General features: G+C 35.8%; 2 protein-coding genes across 2 annotated transcripts; both read left to right on the top strand.

The window, feature by feature from the left end:
• The first annotated feature begins 921 nt into the window (after nt 1-921).
• On the top strand, nt 922-5,668 carry LOC103961103. Its single transcript, XM_009373615.3, has 10 exons — nt 922-1,183; nt 1,369-1,496; nt 1,600-1,671; nt 1,785-1,930; nt 2,018-2,132; nt 2,216-2,296; nt 3,436-3,573; nt 4,589-4,676; nt 4,854-4,967; nt 5,139-5,668. The coding sequence occupies exons 1-10, from the start codon at nt 922-924 to the stop codon at nt 5,180-5,182; spliced, it is 1,188 nt and encodes a 395-aa protein (XP_009371890.2). The 3' UTR covers nt 5,183-5,668.
• A 4,529-nt stretch (nt 5,669-10,197) lies between these two features.
• On the top strand, nt 10,198-16,293 carry LOC103961104 (probable methyltransferase PMT14). The gene is made up of 7 exons (XM_018650858.2): nt 10,198-10,396; nt 11,439-12,119; nt 12,492-12,702; nt 13,191-13,473; nt 14,294-14,677; nt 14,953-15,030; nt 15,845-16,293. The coding sequence occupies exons 2-7, from the start codon at nt 11,466-11,468 to the stop codon at nt 16,080-16,082; spliced, it is 1,848 nt and encodes a 615-aa protein (XP_018506374.2). The 5' UTR covers nt 10,198-10,396; nt 11,439-11,465; the 3' UTR covers nt 16,083-16,293.
• The last annotated feature ends 403 nt before the right edge of the window (nt 16,294-16,696 follow it).

Here is a 16,696-nt window from a genome sequence, read left to right as displayed (position 1 = left end):
AGTAGCCCACATATGTACAACCACTAGCAGCTCGCTCACCAGAGACAAACCACGCGCACCACCTTCGCGACACATACAAGTAGGACATAGGGAAGAACAACATAGACCTTCAGGTCAGCACGGGGGTAGCGGTAGGCTCCATTGCCCCAGTAGAGGCAAATCCAGTAAGAAGTAGAGAGGCTTCTAGTTGAACGATTGAACGGTTTCCAACGCATTGAGACTACTAACAAGGCACTTCAGAGAGATATAACCAACATGAGTAGGTCACCTTTCATGGACGAGATTGAGTAGACGTAGGCCCCGTGCAAATTCAATATGCCACCTTTCACCCTTTTCAAGGGAGATGAAGACCAAGAGAGGTACCTGAAGCACTACCCAGCGCGATGATCCTTTACCAGAGTAACAACGCCCTCATGTGCAAGATTTTCGCCACTACCCTACAAGGCGAGGTGCAAGACTGTTTCCACACAGTACTAGAAAAATGAAGTGAATCAAATTTAAATTTAAAACTTAAAAAGTAGCAACTTAGTACTATGGTTTAATTGCATTCCTCTTTACTTGTAAGTGAGAGGTCTTATATTTGATTATCCCCAAATGCGAGTTTGAAACATATTTTTGTTAGTTATTGTGAGGCTGAACCAACCCCCTTCCTTTTATTGTAGATAATATTATTTGTTAAAAAAAAAAAACCTTAAAAAGTAAATTTTAATTTTTGATATGTAATGATTATCAAATTTAAATTTAAAAAGTAAATTTTATTTTTTGATTTTTAATTTTTAATTAAAAGAAAGAAATGATTATCAAATTTAAATTTAAATCTTTATTTTTCATCTCTCCCGGTATCCCTTCTCCTTCTCCTTCTCCTCCCTCTCTTTCTCATTCCCTCTCACTGTAACAGACACAATCACACTATCATCATCAATGTCTTCGACTCCAAAGAAGCGCCTGAAACCCAAGCCCAAACCCGAACCCCACTTTCAGTCTTCCCCTAATTCGATCGCGTCGCTATTGGAACCATCCCAAAGTTTATTTCCCTCAAAGCACGACTTCCTTCGGCTCATAGCAGTCCTCGCCATCGCATCCTCCGTTGCTCTCACCTGCAATTTCTTGTCCTCCACTCTCACCGACCGCCACCGGAAGCCCTATTGCGACAGCTCTCCCGACTCTCTCGACTTCCTCCCCGGTACGCCTCTCAATTTTCTCCTGTTTGTTTCCCGATAAAACCCACCTTTTTTTATTTACTTTTTTTATGTTTTATGCATTGTTTTAGTTTTTTAGCTGAATTTCCCTTGATTTTCCTAGTGGGTTTTCTGCAAGATGTGTAATTATGTGCTGAAATGACATTTTAAGCAATTGGAATTATTACAGATTCTTGTGAGCCTTGCCCAAGTAATGGACAATGTTATGAAGGGAAATTGGATTGTCTTGAAGGATATAAAAAGCATGGCAAGTTATGCATAGAAGATGGAAGTATTTATGATACATCTAAGAAACTTGTAGGTCCTGAAACTCTCCTTTCAGCTGCACTAACATTATTCCAGCAGACGAATGTTTGCATAAGTTACATTGGAGTTTCTTACTTGGGTTTGTATGATACAGGCAGAAAGGGTAGAAATTCGTCTTTGTGAGGCGCTTGCTGAATTTTTGTGCTATGGAACTGGAACGATTTGGGTTGGTGTCTTTTCAACTCCTATGAATTTAATAAAAAAAAATTATCTGTATCGGGATATTTTCCCGTGCTTTTGAATACATTTGAAATTCTTGAGTTTGTCTTGCTCTGACAGGTCCAAGAGAATGATATATGGAATGATTTAGATAAGCAAGATCTGGTGGAACATGTTGGCTCAGACAATGTGATTTATATGTATATGAAAGAAAGGACAATGGAGACTGTCAATAGAATGTTGGACACGAGGACAAATTCTCATGGGTATGTCATTTCATATGGAATGAAGATTGTCCACTTTCTCAATTTTTCCCAACCATCTTATGTTATATTTACTTTCTTTGTGTGTAGGGTCAAAGAGTTGAAGTGCCCTGACATGCTAGCAGAGCATTACAAACCATTTTCCTGTCGCATCCGACAATGGATTGCTGAGCATGCATTACTTGTTTATTCAGTTTGCGCATTGGTATTCCATTCTTAAAGGCAGCCTTTAATACTTATATTTAGTGTCAACTTTTTGAAGCTTGTTGACGGTATTGAGATCTCCAGCTTGTGGGATCGACATTCATCATTTGGAAACTCCAGCGAAGATGGCGTCTAGCAACTAGAGTTGATGAGCTTTACCAACAGGTATACAGTATCGTTTGTTCTTTACTTGTAAGGAACATATACAATTTAGGCTCTCATGTAAGTCTGACATCAAAGGGATGTCACCATATTCTTAATCCTTTTTTGGACCAACATTTGAGCACTTGACCTCATAAAGCCTGGATTTTGAAGGAATTATGTGAAGTAACCTGCTTTTTCTGAATGTACCTGCAACACATAGACAACTGTACGCTCTGAGATGCCTGAAAAAAGAAGTGGATGTTCATGTGGATTAAGTGGACATATATTAATGTTAATCCGAACCCAAACCCGTGGTCATGTAAGATCAGGAAATTTTTTTGATCTGAATGTAAAATGTCGCAAATATTTTTTTTGGTAGTGTTGCTTCACATTTCTGTTTTATCTACCATACTCTATATCTCCTATTATAGGTGCATCTGGATTCTGGATGCATATGCTTCAACAAGTTTTCCTTTGGTTATAGGTGCATCTTGTGGTCTACATTTTATATGTCCATTCCATGAAGTCTAATTTCTTTTCTTTTATCATCATTATGTGTCACTCCCATTATCTTTCTAATTTTATTAATTTATTTTTTTCATGTCTACTCACTGTTATCACATTGTATGCTTGTATTATTTCTTTATTTTTATGTGTGTTTACATGTGAAATTTTGAGAGAAAAGCGAATCAGATCTGATAGTTTAAAAAAAGAATGAAACATTCCTGCAGGTGGTGTCAGCGTACGTTGGTACTCTGTCCGTACGAAAAGTTAAACTATCATCTCATGCAGGAACAATAATATGGATGCTAAATTTATGTCCTTTTATGGTCACACTATATGAGCACAGATTCAGCTGCCGTCTTTTCTTGCTGTTGAAAACATCCACAAACACCATAATTTATTGTTCTACTTAAAAATACAAGTTTTTCAATGGTCGTCCCAAGTTAAGCTCTCTGGAGCATGCTGGCTCTATGTTCTATTAACTCACTGCTTGAATGCCTATCAAGGTCAACAGTGACCTTTAATTTATAACAGCATGCTAAATGTGGTTGTTAATCACGCACAACTTAGAAAAGACTTGATTTTTTTAATTGCATGGGTTGGTTTGAATTGTTCAATTGGTTCTATTAAAACAATTTCATTTGCCAATTTTTTAGGTTTGTGAGATACTTGAGGAGAAGGCCTTGATGTCAAAGAGTGTGAATGGTGAATGCGAACCATGGGTAGTTGCCTCTCGGTTGCGAGATCATCTACTTTTGCCAAAAGAGAGGAAGGACCCTATATTGTGGAAAAAGGTATTTTCATGTCTCTTGGGATTATCACTTCAATCTGTACTTTCTTGTTGAATTGATAATTTATAAATTAATCCATGATTTTGTCAGTATCCAAAATAGTGTTCCTTTGTAAAAATAAAAAAAATGACCAAGGCAAATGCGCATATAATGTTATAGGAGTTCAGATTCGTTCAAATTTGTCTGTTGAAATGTAAATTGGCATACTTTTCTGGGATGAGAGGTGGATCTTCTTGCATGATCTAGTTGAACTGAAAGTTTCAGCGGATTGATGTTTTAAAATAAGAACCCTTTAAAAATGTTTTAAATGATATATATAGTGTATCATATTCTATTTTAAAAGATTCTACGTAAAGCAAAAGGGTAACCTCAGTTGCTGTCTGAGTGACTACCTGGGCCCAAACTCATGTTTGGATTGGGCCACTACCAAGCTTCGAGTTGCTAGGGCTAATGACGGTAGTTAGTTGTATACATGATCTCACAAGTTTTGGCTTACATTATTTCTTGCTAATTTCTTTTGAATGCAGTACAAGGGATTGAACTCACGACCCATTCTAATCTTACTTGTTTTCCTTACTCCTCTTATCACCATGACAACTCCCAAGCATGCCTCCTATTGGAGACATATTGTTTTTCCATAAATCTCTATTTAACGTGATAAAGCCCTGTTGTATACTTGGGCACAAGTTACAAGTCATTTGTTCAACCTTATTAGTATTGAGTATATAAAAGAACACTCATTTTTAACCCCATTAAAAAGGTTATATCACCAAGCTATGAAAATATATCATTGTCCGTTATGAGAAAAAATGAAATTGAAAAGTTTCAGTACGTCCACTTTTCGTGACTTGAATTGGTTCTTTTGTTAGTTTATTTGTATCATTACCAAATCTTAGTTGTTTTCAGTCCCAATGAAAAGCGTAGGTCTTTTTTTCTATGGTTTCTGTTTGTCTATATTTGAAAATAATAATTATATTATCGTTCATGTTTCTAATAGTAATATCTGTGGTATGTGCAGGTAGAAGAGTTGGTTCAGGAGGACTCTCATGTAGATCGTTATCCAATGTTGGTTAAGGGTGAATCGAAAGTAGTATGGGAATGGCAAGGTATGCAGGTGGACTCTGTTTTATGCATGTGAAATTGTAAATACGGTGACATAACATGGCCGTTTTATCTTCTTTTAGCAAAACACTATTTACAAGCACATATAATTTGTGAAATTGGGAGCTCTATGGAAAGAAGGGTGCATTCAAATTTGGCATGACGGCTCTCATTTTGTGCAGTTGAAGGCTCTTTGAGCTCTTTGAGAAGAATGAAAAAGGGGGAGTCTAGCACGTTGAAGTTGAGCAAAAGCACGGAAAGAAGTTCTGATCAGCATCTCCACTCACTCAAGGATGGTTAGTTGCACATCGTTTCATTTTTTTTTTTCCCGAAAATTGTGTTTCTGTTTTCATGAAATAATTGGTTCCCACTTCATAATACTTCCTGTGTGCTCATTTGTTTTTTAGATTGTTTGTTCGCATCAATGTAGTGGAATTGATATCTGATGGAACTCTCTTTTCACACAGATGCTAAAGCACTGAATTTTGATACGGTGATGTTGGAGCAGTGACCATTATCCCATTGAGCAGAGGAGATTCAAAGTGTTCTGTTTTTGAAGGGTGATGCACAAGGTTGTCGGAGAGGTTGCACAGGATATTTATCAAGGTGCTTAATGAAAGAGTGCAGAAGTTAGATTGTTTTGAGATGAAAGAAGCAAATTCGGCTACTCCTCCGCCATTCTGTATCGAGCTCCAAACAGTTTAGATGGATACTAGGTTTCAGGTTTTCTTCTCTGCTTCACACCAGACCAGAGCACTAACCGCATAGAGCATACTGCTGGATGAGGTCTGGCAAACACTTACATATGAAGCTTGTTATGTATGTAGTTAGATCCAATGCCTTGTGATATCCCAGACTGCAGATGCTGCCTATGTCTGGAGGAATTCGTATTGCTCTTCGATTTTGCCTGTTTTGAATATTGAGTATCGGAACTTTGTTTCGTGAGACATTGACGTCTTTTTAGTTTATGTGAGTGGGGGAATTCGAACTTTGGACCTTTTTCAACGTTGCAATGAGTGAATCGTTACATGGTGTCATTGACGTTCTTGGGTAACAAGAAATTGAATACTTCTGCAAAAAGAAAACAACAAATTAGGATCGTTTGAAGGGTTCTATTCCGTCCCGCTTAACAAAAGTAATACAATAATGGCTCGTTTACTAAATCGTAATCATATTGGAGAGGAATCGAATTGAACACTGAATGTGTATGTTTACCTACAATCTTGTTGGGGAAATGAATTTGTGGTTGAACTATGCTTCTCATGTCTTTGTTGGTCAGCCTCATCCTTTTTTTCTTTTCATAAGTAATCAATTCACTTAACACCACAGGTACTCAGGGGGGCCAAAAGAAAAAGACATTGTCCACTACATTAAAGCCCTATTTTCTTAATAAACAAGAATTAAAATTAGGGGGATGTTATTGTAACTCAATAAAGTTATTCGTTCTGTATTCTTTTCTTGAAATGTAGTAAATTTAGAGTGTGAATGGCTTTTTTTTGGTACGAATAACAACACTCTAAAAATATTTATCAAGCGGCGTAAGAAATCTTTAATAAACCCACAAGAAATTGAACTTTTTGGTTCTTAACTTAGCAAGTAAATCATCTTATAATTTCAAATTTGACATTTTACAGATTTCAGAACCCTAATGCACACACAGTTGATTTTATTTTAACTGGCATACGGCTCACACAAAATGTGTGTGAAATTTTTTTTATTTCTGTTTTTAAAATGGGAGGAGAAAGGAAGAGAGTGAGAGAGAACGTGAGAGTGAGGAGAGAAGGGAGATAGTTTTATTTTTTATTTTTTTACTTTTAATAAGAGATATGTTAAAATCATATGGATGTGAGGTTTTGAAAAAAATAATAAAAATTTTGGATGTGTGAGATTACATTACTGTTCATATTTCTTATTTATGTTCAATTTTAATTAGAGAGTTAGAATGACAATTTCATGAAATTTTAGTTGACAATGAAGATTCTATTAATATGTAGTTTAGATTGTTCAATCTAACGACTACCGAATTAGATGAGTATATATGAATTGAGAAAAACCTGTTAAAATCGTTTTTCTAAAATAATATATATGTTTTGTGGGCAAGTGACAGCAATGTGTCGGTAGTGATTGATGATAGTGGGGGTAAAGGCATATGATCCAACTGCCAACGTTCTAATAATTATTATTGCTTTGGTTTTGTTTCGGGAGAACACGATCAGAACTTAATTCTCTACCTCATCATGACTTGAATCCTATGGGAGCAGTAAGGAGTGCATCATGGGTTTGGTGATCCAGAATCCGTGATGTCCAATTTGATTTTTAGTCTCGTTCAAGCGGGTTAAAATAAGTAAAAATATGCTCGAACTCAACTCAATCTCGAATTAGATTGCGTTATTCTATTGAAGAAAACAAAAATTTCACATCGAAAATAAGCAAAAATAAATATGACTTGTACGGTATCGTTCTACTTTTAATACCACCACTTTTTCTGATAAAATTTTCACACTGGTCATATTGTGCGAGTGATAATTGGGGGACAATATTAAATGTGCTTGGTAGTGGATTACTCACCATTCTCTTCAAAAATCTTCACATGCTCTTGATATGTGTTTATTCAAAACATTGGTTTTGTTCGTTGGATTATATGACTCGATATCTAGAATTAAATCAGACTACACTATGTCTGCACAATTGTAGGATGGGAGATGCATGGTTAGTCTCAGGAAATCAAGGAGGATCAACTGAAGCAAGTGTAGTGCTTAATAGAGATTAAATTTACTAAACGCGATCAGCCCAACGTTCCAAATTGGAGTCCAATATATATGTCAAGAAAGTAACTCTTGAGTGCAATAATGCAAATTGATCTTTAAAGCTGGAACGGCCATAAATGTTATATGGATTAGCTAAAGTAACTTTGTGATGAGCTACACCTCTGGAGTGTTATATAATGCATTTTTGGTGGAAATTCTATTTAAATTGGGAAGTGTTATTGACACTCCAAAAATCTCATTCTACACTCTTCATAAGTGTATTTTTCTTTCTAAATATAGAAAATTTAGAGTATAGAATGAGAAATTTGAAATGTCAATAACAATTCTCTTTAAATTTTGTAATTATTAAAATTGGAAGTAGGGGACGTATCATTTGAAAAGGATGAGATGGTTTGAATAAAAGGTTCCATCAGTTGGCCGTTTAAGAATAATCATCACCGGTGAAAAGGTGTTTTGCCTATAAATAGGTTATCTTACTGCAGTAAATTGATTAACTTTTCACATTCATGTAGTTGTACACAGGGTGCACTGTTGTTATAGAGTTTTGTAGTGTTTAATTATGTCCATATGAGAAAATATTTAACAAATCGTTGTTTATTGAAATCTTGTGATTTAGAGTGCTACTATTACAAGAATGTGAATATACACATTTTAATTTATTAATTTTTTAAACTTACTCCACTTATATCCTTATAAATGTACCTAATGAAAAAACATAATATATATATATATATATATGGTGACACATAGGTATCGTTTGGTATGCAGACGGGACGGAACGGAATGGGACGGGACGGGACGGGACAGGACGGAACAGAACGGAGCGGGAGCAAAGATGTCCTCGAATGGAAACAAGGAGGAAGAAGAAGGAGACGGAGATGTTATAATTTTGTGTTCCACGGATGTGGAACGAGTCGTTCCAAGGGGGTGAGATGGAACGAAAATTCACCCAAAACTCGTTCTGTGGAACAGCCCGTTCCACCTGTTTTAAGCGCACCAAACGTGGGACGGAACGCCTTGTCCCACTTTGTTCCGTCCCATCCCAAGTACCAAACGGTAAGAAACATATGTGTACCAAAAAGATATTAAAATGAATTGATGTACCTAAATATCTGTATTTAAATATATTATAATGAATTAATGTATCTAAATATCTGTACTGAAATGTATTACCAAAATATATGTATCAAAATATATTGTATTGAACTAATGTACCTAAATGTTTGTACCAAAAGAGATATACCAAAATTATTATATAAATTAATTACCTAAATGAAGGACACGAAGGGTATCGTAAAATATTGTATATAAAAAAAATTAGTTGCCCAATTGTCTATAACAAAATATAATGATGAATGAAAGAAAAATAGGATTAAATGTAGTTAACTTAATACATTAAAATTAGGAAGAAAAAGAGAAATAAAATATCAAAATATGATTAATAAATAAGGTTATTAAATGTATCAATGACTAAATTTCTAGTCTAAAAGTTATACTTTTCAAGAATAAAAATGGAGTTTTCTGTAATAATAAGAAAGGAGTTTTAACGAAACACCCCTGTACTATTCACTTTTAGCGAAAAACCATATTTTTACCTTTCTTTGGTACTATTCACTACATCTTTATTTGTCATTTTTTATTAAAACTAAAGTTTTTTTGGATTTTTCGTTAGTTTTCCTTAATAAGAACTCTATTCTTACTAGTTCATATTATGACCTCTTAAATTAGAGAGAGCATTTGTTGCTGTCCATTTTCAACTGTGGTGTATGCTCCACAATTCCTATTCATTAGCCATGTGTTCTCTTAATGAAGAGAAACTGTGGAACATACACCAGAGTTTAAAACGAGTAGCAAAAGGCTTCAACTATGGTTAGAGTATTTTCTAGGTAGCTCATAAAATAACTTTATAATCTCTTGTAACTAAATTCTCACTTGACTTGAAAATAATGAGCATAATTGAAGATGTTTTTAATAACTTTTTGTGTGTTTCAATTATAAAAAGTTGGAAAGTTTACATTTAGGTACAGTAAAACCTCTCCATAGTGATATTCTGTAAGAGAATAATCTAGTCATAGAAAATTAGATCCCCACTAGGGTAAACTATATATAAGAATAAACTTCACATTGTAATAACTTATAATTTTCCTAGTCTCGTCTCAGGAAACTTGCCACCATATAAGAATAATTATCAATAAGTTAAAAAATATGCAATATTTGCATATTTAAATTTAGGATTAAGTATCTAAAACCCCTAAATTTTTTAGTATAATTTCAAATTGGTCTCAACATTTTTAAACATTCTAAACAAGTACTCAATCTATTGAAAATGTTAGATCTGTTTATTCCCAATTTAATTTCTGTCAGATTTACATTTCGAAAATTAGGTTGCTCCACTGTAATTTTGAATCTTTATACAACTTTTTTTTTTTTTGAAAAGCAATCTTTATACAACTTTTGTTAAAGATAACTAAATTAAAAAATATGTTTGTTTAACTATACTTCTATTTAGTAGTCCTTACATAGTTACAACATTAATTTAGTCCCGACATTATAACTAAACTTAATATTTTTATGTTGACAATTTATTTAGTTTAGATCTATATTTTAATGGAATTACTAGATTTGACAGATGAAGAGGTGATTGCGTGTTCCGGAGCGTACTGCATCACTCCTCTGTGTCGGCGGACAATTCGACGAGTAATTCCACCAGGAGTTGAAAACCAAAGTCATCAAATTTCTATTAATAGTATGCCCCTGATTTGCCACCACTTCTCCTCTTCTTCCTATGTATATATGATCTCTCCCACTCCGTCTCTCTGTCTCTGCCTCACTGCAAATCTCTCTCTCCTCTCTCTCTAGCTTCCCCAGTTTCTCTCACTACTCACTAGCACTGTGGGGGATGCAGAACGTGAGAAAAGTTCAAATGCAATAAACCCACTTGAGAACTCGTCTCTCAGGTTAGCAATTTGATCCCTGTATACCATCACAAGATCCATGCTTGCACTTGCTTTTTCTTTTTTCTTTTGTCTTAAAAGTTGAAGATTTGAATTCCATTGTTTCTGCATCTTGCATTCATATCCAAAGTTCTTTCCTTTTTTATTTTTTATTTTTATTGTTTTTAAGTGAGATCCAAAGTTTGCTCCTTAGGTGAAAAGGATTCAACACTTAAAAGATCCAACATGTGAGCTTGATTTGAGGCAATAGATTTAATAACTACAACAACAAACAAGCATTATCCCACTAAGTGGGTTCGGCTCTATGAATCCTTGATCGCCACAGTGCTCGGTTAGAACTAATTAATAATTAATGATAAGATTTGTTTACTGATGAGATTAATCCTTCATCTAATCCTATGAGCTTTCACATACCTTGAAACAGCAATGACAATGGATTTAGTACCACTAAATCTCTAAATTTAAATTAAATGGTGGAAAATGATATGGGTTTGATCCCATTTATCCATTAGTTTATTTAATCCTAATGTGGTTGCCAACGCACTCTCTTTTCAGCAAATCTAGTCACTGCTTGCAAGTCCCTTACTAGTTAACCATAAGAATGTATGCATAGTTGCCTTTAGAAACGTACCGTATTTGGGAATCCGTCGTCTTTCTTGTGTCATTATCATTCAGGAAGTTTTATGTTAATTAAGTACTTCTTGGTTCGTATCTGAAGAGATATACATATATTTTTTGGAATTTGTATTTTCAAGATCGCCTAAAAGCCGAATGAGCAGCAAGTTCTCGTTTTGTAGGTCCGATGCATATTGACTGCAACTCTAGCTAGAGAAAATTACCTGTACTTCGGAACAATTAATCAAGTTATTTTCTATTTTTTAATATTTATAGTAGATTCTTGGGTAAGTAAGTACCTACTTAGTACCTGTTCATGAATTTTTGTTCCCTTTGTTCATTACTTTTTGGCAGTGCTTGGCTTCAACTTCTCAACCATTGATCACATACTTCAAATACTTGCCGCTAAGGTTTAAATTACTTTGTACAGGTTTGAGGGAGTTATTGCAAGAATATCATGGGCTCCAAGCATAATTCTTCAGGAAACAGGACAAGAAGCACGTTATCTGTATTTGTTGTGATTTCTCTTTGTTGTTTCTTCTACCTTATTGGAGCATGGCAAAAGAGCGGTTTTGGAAAAGGAGATAAAATAGCATTTCAAGTAACCAAGCAGAAAGATTGTAATGTCTTTCCTGATTTGAACTCTGATTTGAACTTTGAATCTCATCACAGTATCGTGGAGATAGTTGAACCTTATGAACCTAAAGCCAAAGAGTTCAAACCTTGTGATGTTAAATATGCTGATTATACTCCTTGTCAAGAACAAGACCGAGCAATGAAATTCCCCAGGGAAAATATGGTATACAGGGAAAGACACTGTCCTCCTGAAGAGGAAAAATTGCATTGTCTTATTCCAGCCCGGGAAGGGTATATGACTCCATTCCCCTGGCCTAAAGGCCGTGACTATGTCCACTATGCCAATGTACCTTATAAAAGCCTCACAGTTGAGAAAGCTTCACAGAACTGGGTGCAATTTCAGGGAAATGTTTTCAAATTTCCAGGCGGAGGAACAATGTTCCCCCAAGGCGCAGATGCATATATTGACGAACTTGCATCAGTTATTCCGATTGCAGATGGCTCTGTCAGGACAGCATTGGACACCGGTTGTGGAGTAAGTTTGTTTTCTAATGTGCTTTTATTATTGGATATGCATGTCTACATTCACTTCCCCACTCTGCCATATTATCATTTGCATTCAGTTTGAGCTTCTTAACTTCCTTCAGTCAATCCAAGACTGACTAGAGCATTAGCTTTTCACTTTCCGGAGAATATTTGAGAACCTGTCACTTCAGATCAACCTTGCATTTCAAAAACACTGTGCATGTACTGAATGAAAATGTACATTCAATCTGTGCCTATGTATTTGTGACTAGATCATGTATGTGCATGAGCTGTGATTTATAATAGTGTGCATGTTTGTTCACACACAGTCAGTTCTTTCCCGTTTGGTTGTGGTTCTGTACTAATGAGGCCAACGACACAGGTTGCAAGTTGGGGTGCATACTTAATGAAAAGAAATGTATTAGCCATGTCCTTTGCACCCCGGGACAATCATGAAGCACAAGTGCAGTTTGCATTGGAGCGAGGAGTACCTGCTGTTATCGGTGTGCTTGGATCGATTCATCTTCCATACCCATCTAGGGCTTTTGATATGGCCCAGTGCTCTCGGTGTTTAATTCCGTGGACTGAAAATGGTAACATCTTGGAGTAACCAACATTAAGCTTGAGCAATCACATTTGATTTCTTTTGTTTTTGTATTACATACTGATAAGATATCGTTGAATTACAAACTCAAAATAAGATATAAAAAGTAGAAAAACATATCTATATTTATTTCTGTACTCAGAAATGCGGTCAAATGAATTGTGATCTTGTCTCAACTTGGAAGATCGAGTCATTGACCACTGAAATATGGTCAGAGTTGTTTGCTAATCCACCTGAAACTCTTACATGGCTGGCTGTTAATTTATTTACCAACCCTCCTAAATTTCCCTTTTCTGAGTTTCTCTTGTTTGATGAACTCCCCCCCTCCCACAAGTTGACTTCTATATAAAATGGGCTTCTCATTGGAGTTGCATCTTTTACTTTGTTTTCCAAGTTTTAACTTGCAAGGATAGTTTATTAACTTATTTACTCAATGTGGTGAAATTTTATGATTCAAATATGAATGCCTGCGTGTAGATGGAATGTACCTAAAAGAAGTTGATCGGGTCCTTAGACCTGGTGGATATTGGATATTGTCTGGACCTCCAATTAATTGGAAGACCTACTACAAAACGTGGAAGCGGTCTAAGGAGGACGTGCAGGCTGAGCAAAAACAGATTGAAGCACTGGCTGAAAGTCTTTGCTGGGATAAAAAGTATGAGAAAGGAGATATGGCTATCTGGAAGAAAAAAGTAAATACAAAATCCTGCAGAAGAAAGTCTATCGATGTATGCCAGACGGAGGATGCTGATGATGTCTGGTGAGTCTCTGGGCACTGTGGTTTCTCTTTATTAGTTTGGTATTTTCACAACTCATTGTTTTTAGCCTTGTTTAGTTGTTTTACATCTTCCCTATTCAAGTATAAAGATAATCTTAATGGTCATCATAAGTCTGCCCCCCTCTAAATTTGAGGTTTGGTAGAACTTCCTGAAGTGGGACAGACTCAGTTAGGGGAAAGAGTCACAAACCTTTGCAGCAGATGGCAGGATAACGCACGAAAAACATTTTTGAAAATCTCAAATTATATGATATTGAGTAACTTTCATCCAGCAATTTGGTTTACTTATCTAGGAAAATGCTAAATAGAACACAAGTTTTATAAGCAGAAGTAGTTGAATTGGCATGCTGCATATATCCAACATTCCCAATCCTATGTAAGCATGCTCTGCTGCTATGCAGGTTTTGCACTGTTTGCGTTGGTTTGCTAGTTCAATATTAGGCTTTTAACTGAAATTCATTGATATAAGCAGTATGGTAGTATAACTTTAAATTCCATTCATTAAAGTGAATATGTTTTTTTTTTTCACTTTGTTTTATGTTCTTCCACCCTTTGTCATTTTAGTGGTTGCGAAAGTTAGCTTAGTTCCTACAAATGTTGCAACAATACAAGGTGAAGTTCTTTTGGCCTTGCTTTTTTTTCCCTCCATGGTATATATTATATAGCATGTCGCATGCAATTCATATAAGAGCGATTTGAAAGAATGCCAGTTCTAGGGTTAGATTGTTCGTTATTTGCTTAATATATTGTTCTTAAATTGTTACAGCCATCCTAATTCTAAGCTTTATGTGGTCTGTTCCAGGTACAAGAAAATGGACACATGTGTAACCCCTTCTCCTGAGGTAACCAATGCAAATGAAGTAGCAGTAGGGGAGTTGAAGTTTCCTGCAAGGCTTTATGCAGTCCCTCCTCAAATCGCTAACGGTTTAGTTGTAGGGGTTACAACTGAATCTTACCAAGAGGACAATAAACTTTGGAAAAAGCATGTAAATGTTTACAAAAGAATCAATGGATTGATTGGAACGACAAGATATCGAAATGTGATGGATATGAATGCAGGCCTTGGAGGGTTTGCAGCAGCCCTTGAATCTCGAAAATTGTGGGTTATGAATGTTGTGCCTACAATTGCAAAGAATACTTTAGGTGTTATTTATGAGAGAGGTCTAATCGGCATATATCATGACTGGTATGTCCTTGATAATTCTCTCTCTCTCTCTCTCTCTCTCTCTCTCTCTCTCTCTCTCTCTCTCGCACACACACACACATCACACGCAAACACAGGGACATCAGTGTTTATGGAAGTGTATGAGTGTCCTTCAGGACTCATTAACCTTTATGCTTTTCCTACAAAGACTTTTAGTTGCTTCTCGATTATAATTTACAATACTGAGATCTAGGTAGCAAATACATATTTTCAAGTTAGTATTCCATGTCATAACCAAAAAAAGAAACTTCTTTCAGGTGTGAAGGCTTCTCTACGTACCCAAGGTCATATGACCTTATTCATGCTAGTGGCGTGTTCAGCTTGTACAAGAACGAGTAAGCCTCATCATCTTCTTCCTGTGTATCTGTGTGCATGTATCATATGTAGTTGTTTGCAGCAGTAGATTATCTTATGAGATAGCAATCAAATCATGTGATGCAATATCTTGTCCTTAAGATTTCTAAAACCTTCATAGTTTAGACTTCATTTCTAAAAATGTGTATAGTTTGGTAAACATCAAGATGGAAGAATCTTTGAAGAACTAAATCCAAGAACTCTTTTAACTAATTTCTCTAGGGCTGTTTGAACAATGGTGGCTTTTTAGTGATAAAGTGAAAATATACTAATTTAAACAATTACGGGCTTCCTTAATGACAGTTGTTTTTTCATGCATAAATCCAATCTAATGCTAATAAGAGTAGTAATGTAGTTTGCCAACTTTCTATAACTTACAGTTATAAAGTCACTCTTTTCTGTTTTATTCAAATTTGAGATAATTGTCCTGAACTTTGGTCCTTGAATTGAAAATCCGTGAGTATTGGTCCTGGAACTCGTGAGAGAGTGGTAAAATGGCCCTTTTAGGCAACTCTTTTAGAACTTCTGTCCCTTATTTGCCATTTAAAACCTTTTATTTTGGATAGAAATTTTAACATATTTACACAAAAGGACCATTGCTCCACGTTTGACAAGTTCATGACCAATACTCACGAATGTTTAGTTCTGGTGAAAGCTCCAATTAGGCCAATGTTCCAATTCTCTTGCAATTTAACAGCTCATTTTGGTTAGCTGGGGTTCCCTGTAAGGTACATTGTTGCATGAAGCATTTAACAATCACAAATGTGCTGATCAGTTATTAAATGGATTAAGCAGGTGCAAACTGGAAGACATCCTTTTGGAGATGGATCGCATTTTGCGGCCTGAAGGGACAGTCATCTTCAGGGATGAAGTCGATGTCCTGAACAAGGTTAGGAAGATTGTCGGGGGCATGAGATGGGGTGCCAAAATTGTGGATCACGAAGACGGACCCCTTGTTCCTGAGAAGATATTGGTGGTCGTTAAACAGTACTGGGTTGCCGGCAGTGGAAACAGCACATCCAATGATGAGTAAACCGCGTCATCATTCGGTTGTGAATAAATCAGAATATAGCACAAGGAATGATAAAATTGCTCTGTAGTTGTGGGACTGAAGAGTTATGACCCGCCGCTAGGTACGAGTTGTGTAATTTATAGGGTTGTGATGGTAATGACCGGAAACAGCCGTTACTTTTCCTTTTTAATTTGCTTCATTTGACGCACCAAGAAATAGGGTTACGGGCATGTTGAATTGTTTTTTGTTTAGTACATCGATATTTTTGCACTAAGGGGGATGAGAGTTCGGCTAAGTCATTTAATGGACAACCTAATTTGATATTGAATTCTCAATTCACGAGATTCGAACATAAGATTTCTTACTTTCAAGTGAAGAAGAATACTATTAGACTGTAGTATTGAGTGGCAAGTTGAATTGTTAATTAATTTAAGAATGTCATACTATTTTGAAATGACAAGGGAACATAACTAATTCGTAAAGGTTAAAGTTGATGCAGCAAAGTCGAGCTTTCTTGTCGTAAAACCAGAACTCAACGTAACTCAGAGCATCTTCGATGACCATCATATTTGAGGGCTTATTTAGGAGCTTCAGAGGAATGTTCGAGTCTTTAAAAGAATATTGTCTACAATGAA

Source organism: the organism of the source record quoted next, unplaced genomic scaffold (assembly GCF_019419815.1).
Source record: "Pyrus x bretschneideri cultivar Hongxiangsu unplaced genomic scaffold, Pyrus_bretschneideri_v1 Contig34, whole genome shotgun sequence".
In the NCBI taxonomy this organism is placed as follows: domain Eukaryota; kingdom Viridiplantae; phylum Streptophyta; class Magnoliopsida; order Rosales; family Rosaceae; genus Pyrus; species Pyrus x bretschneideri.
Note: the sequence above shows the minus strand (reverse complement) of the source record. Positions and strands in the feature narration are given on the sequence as shown.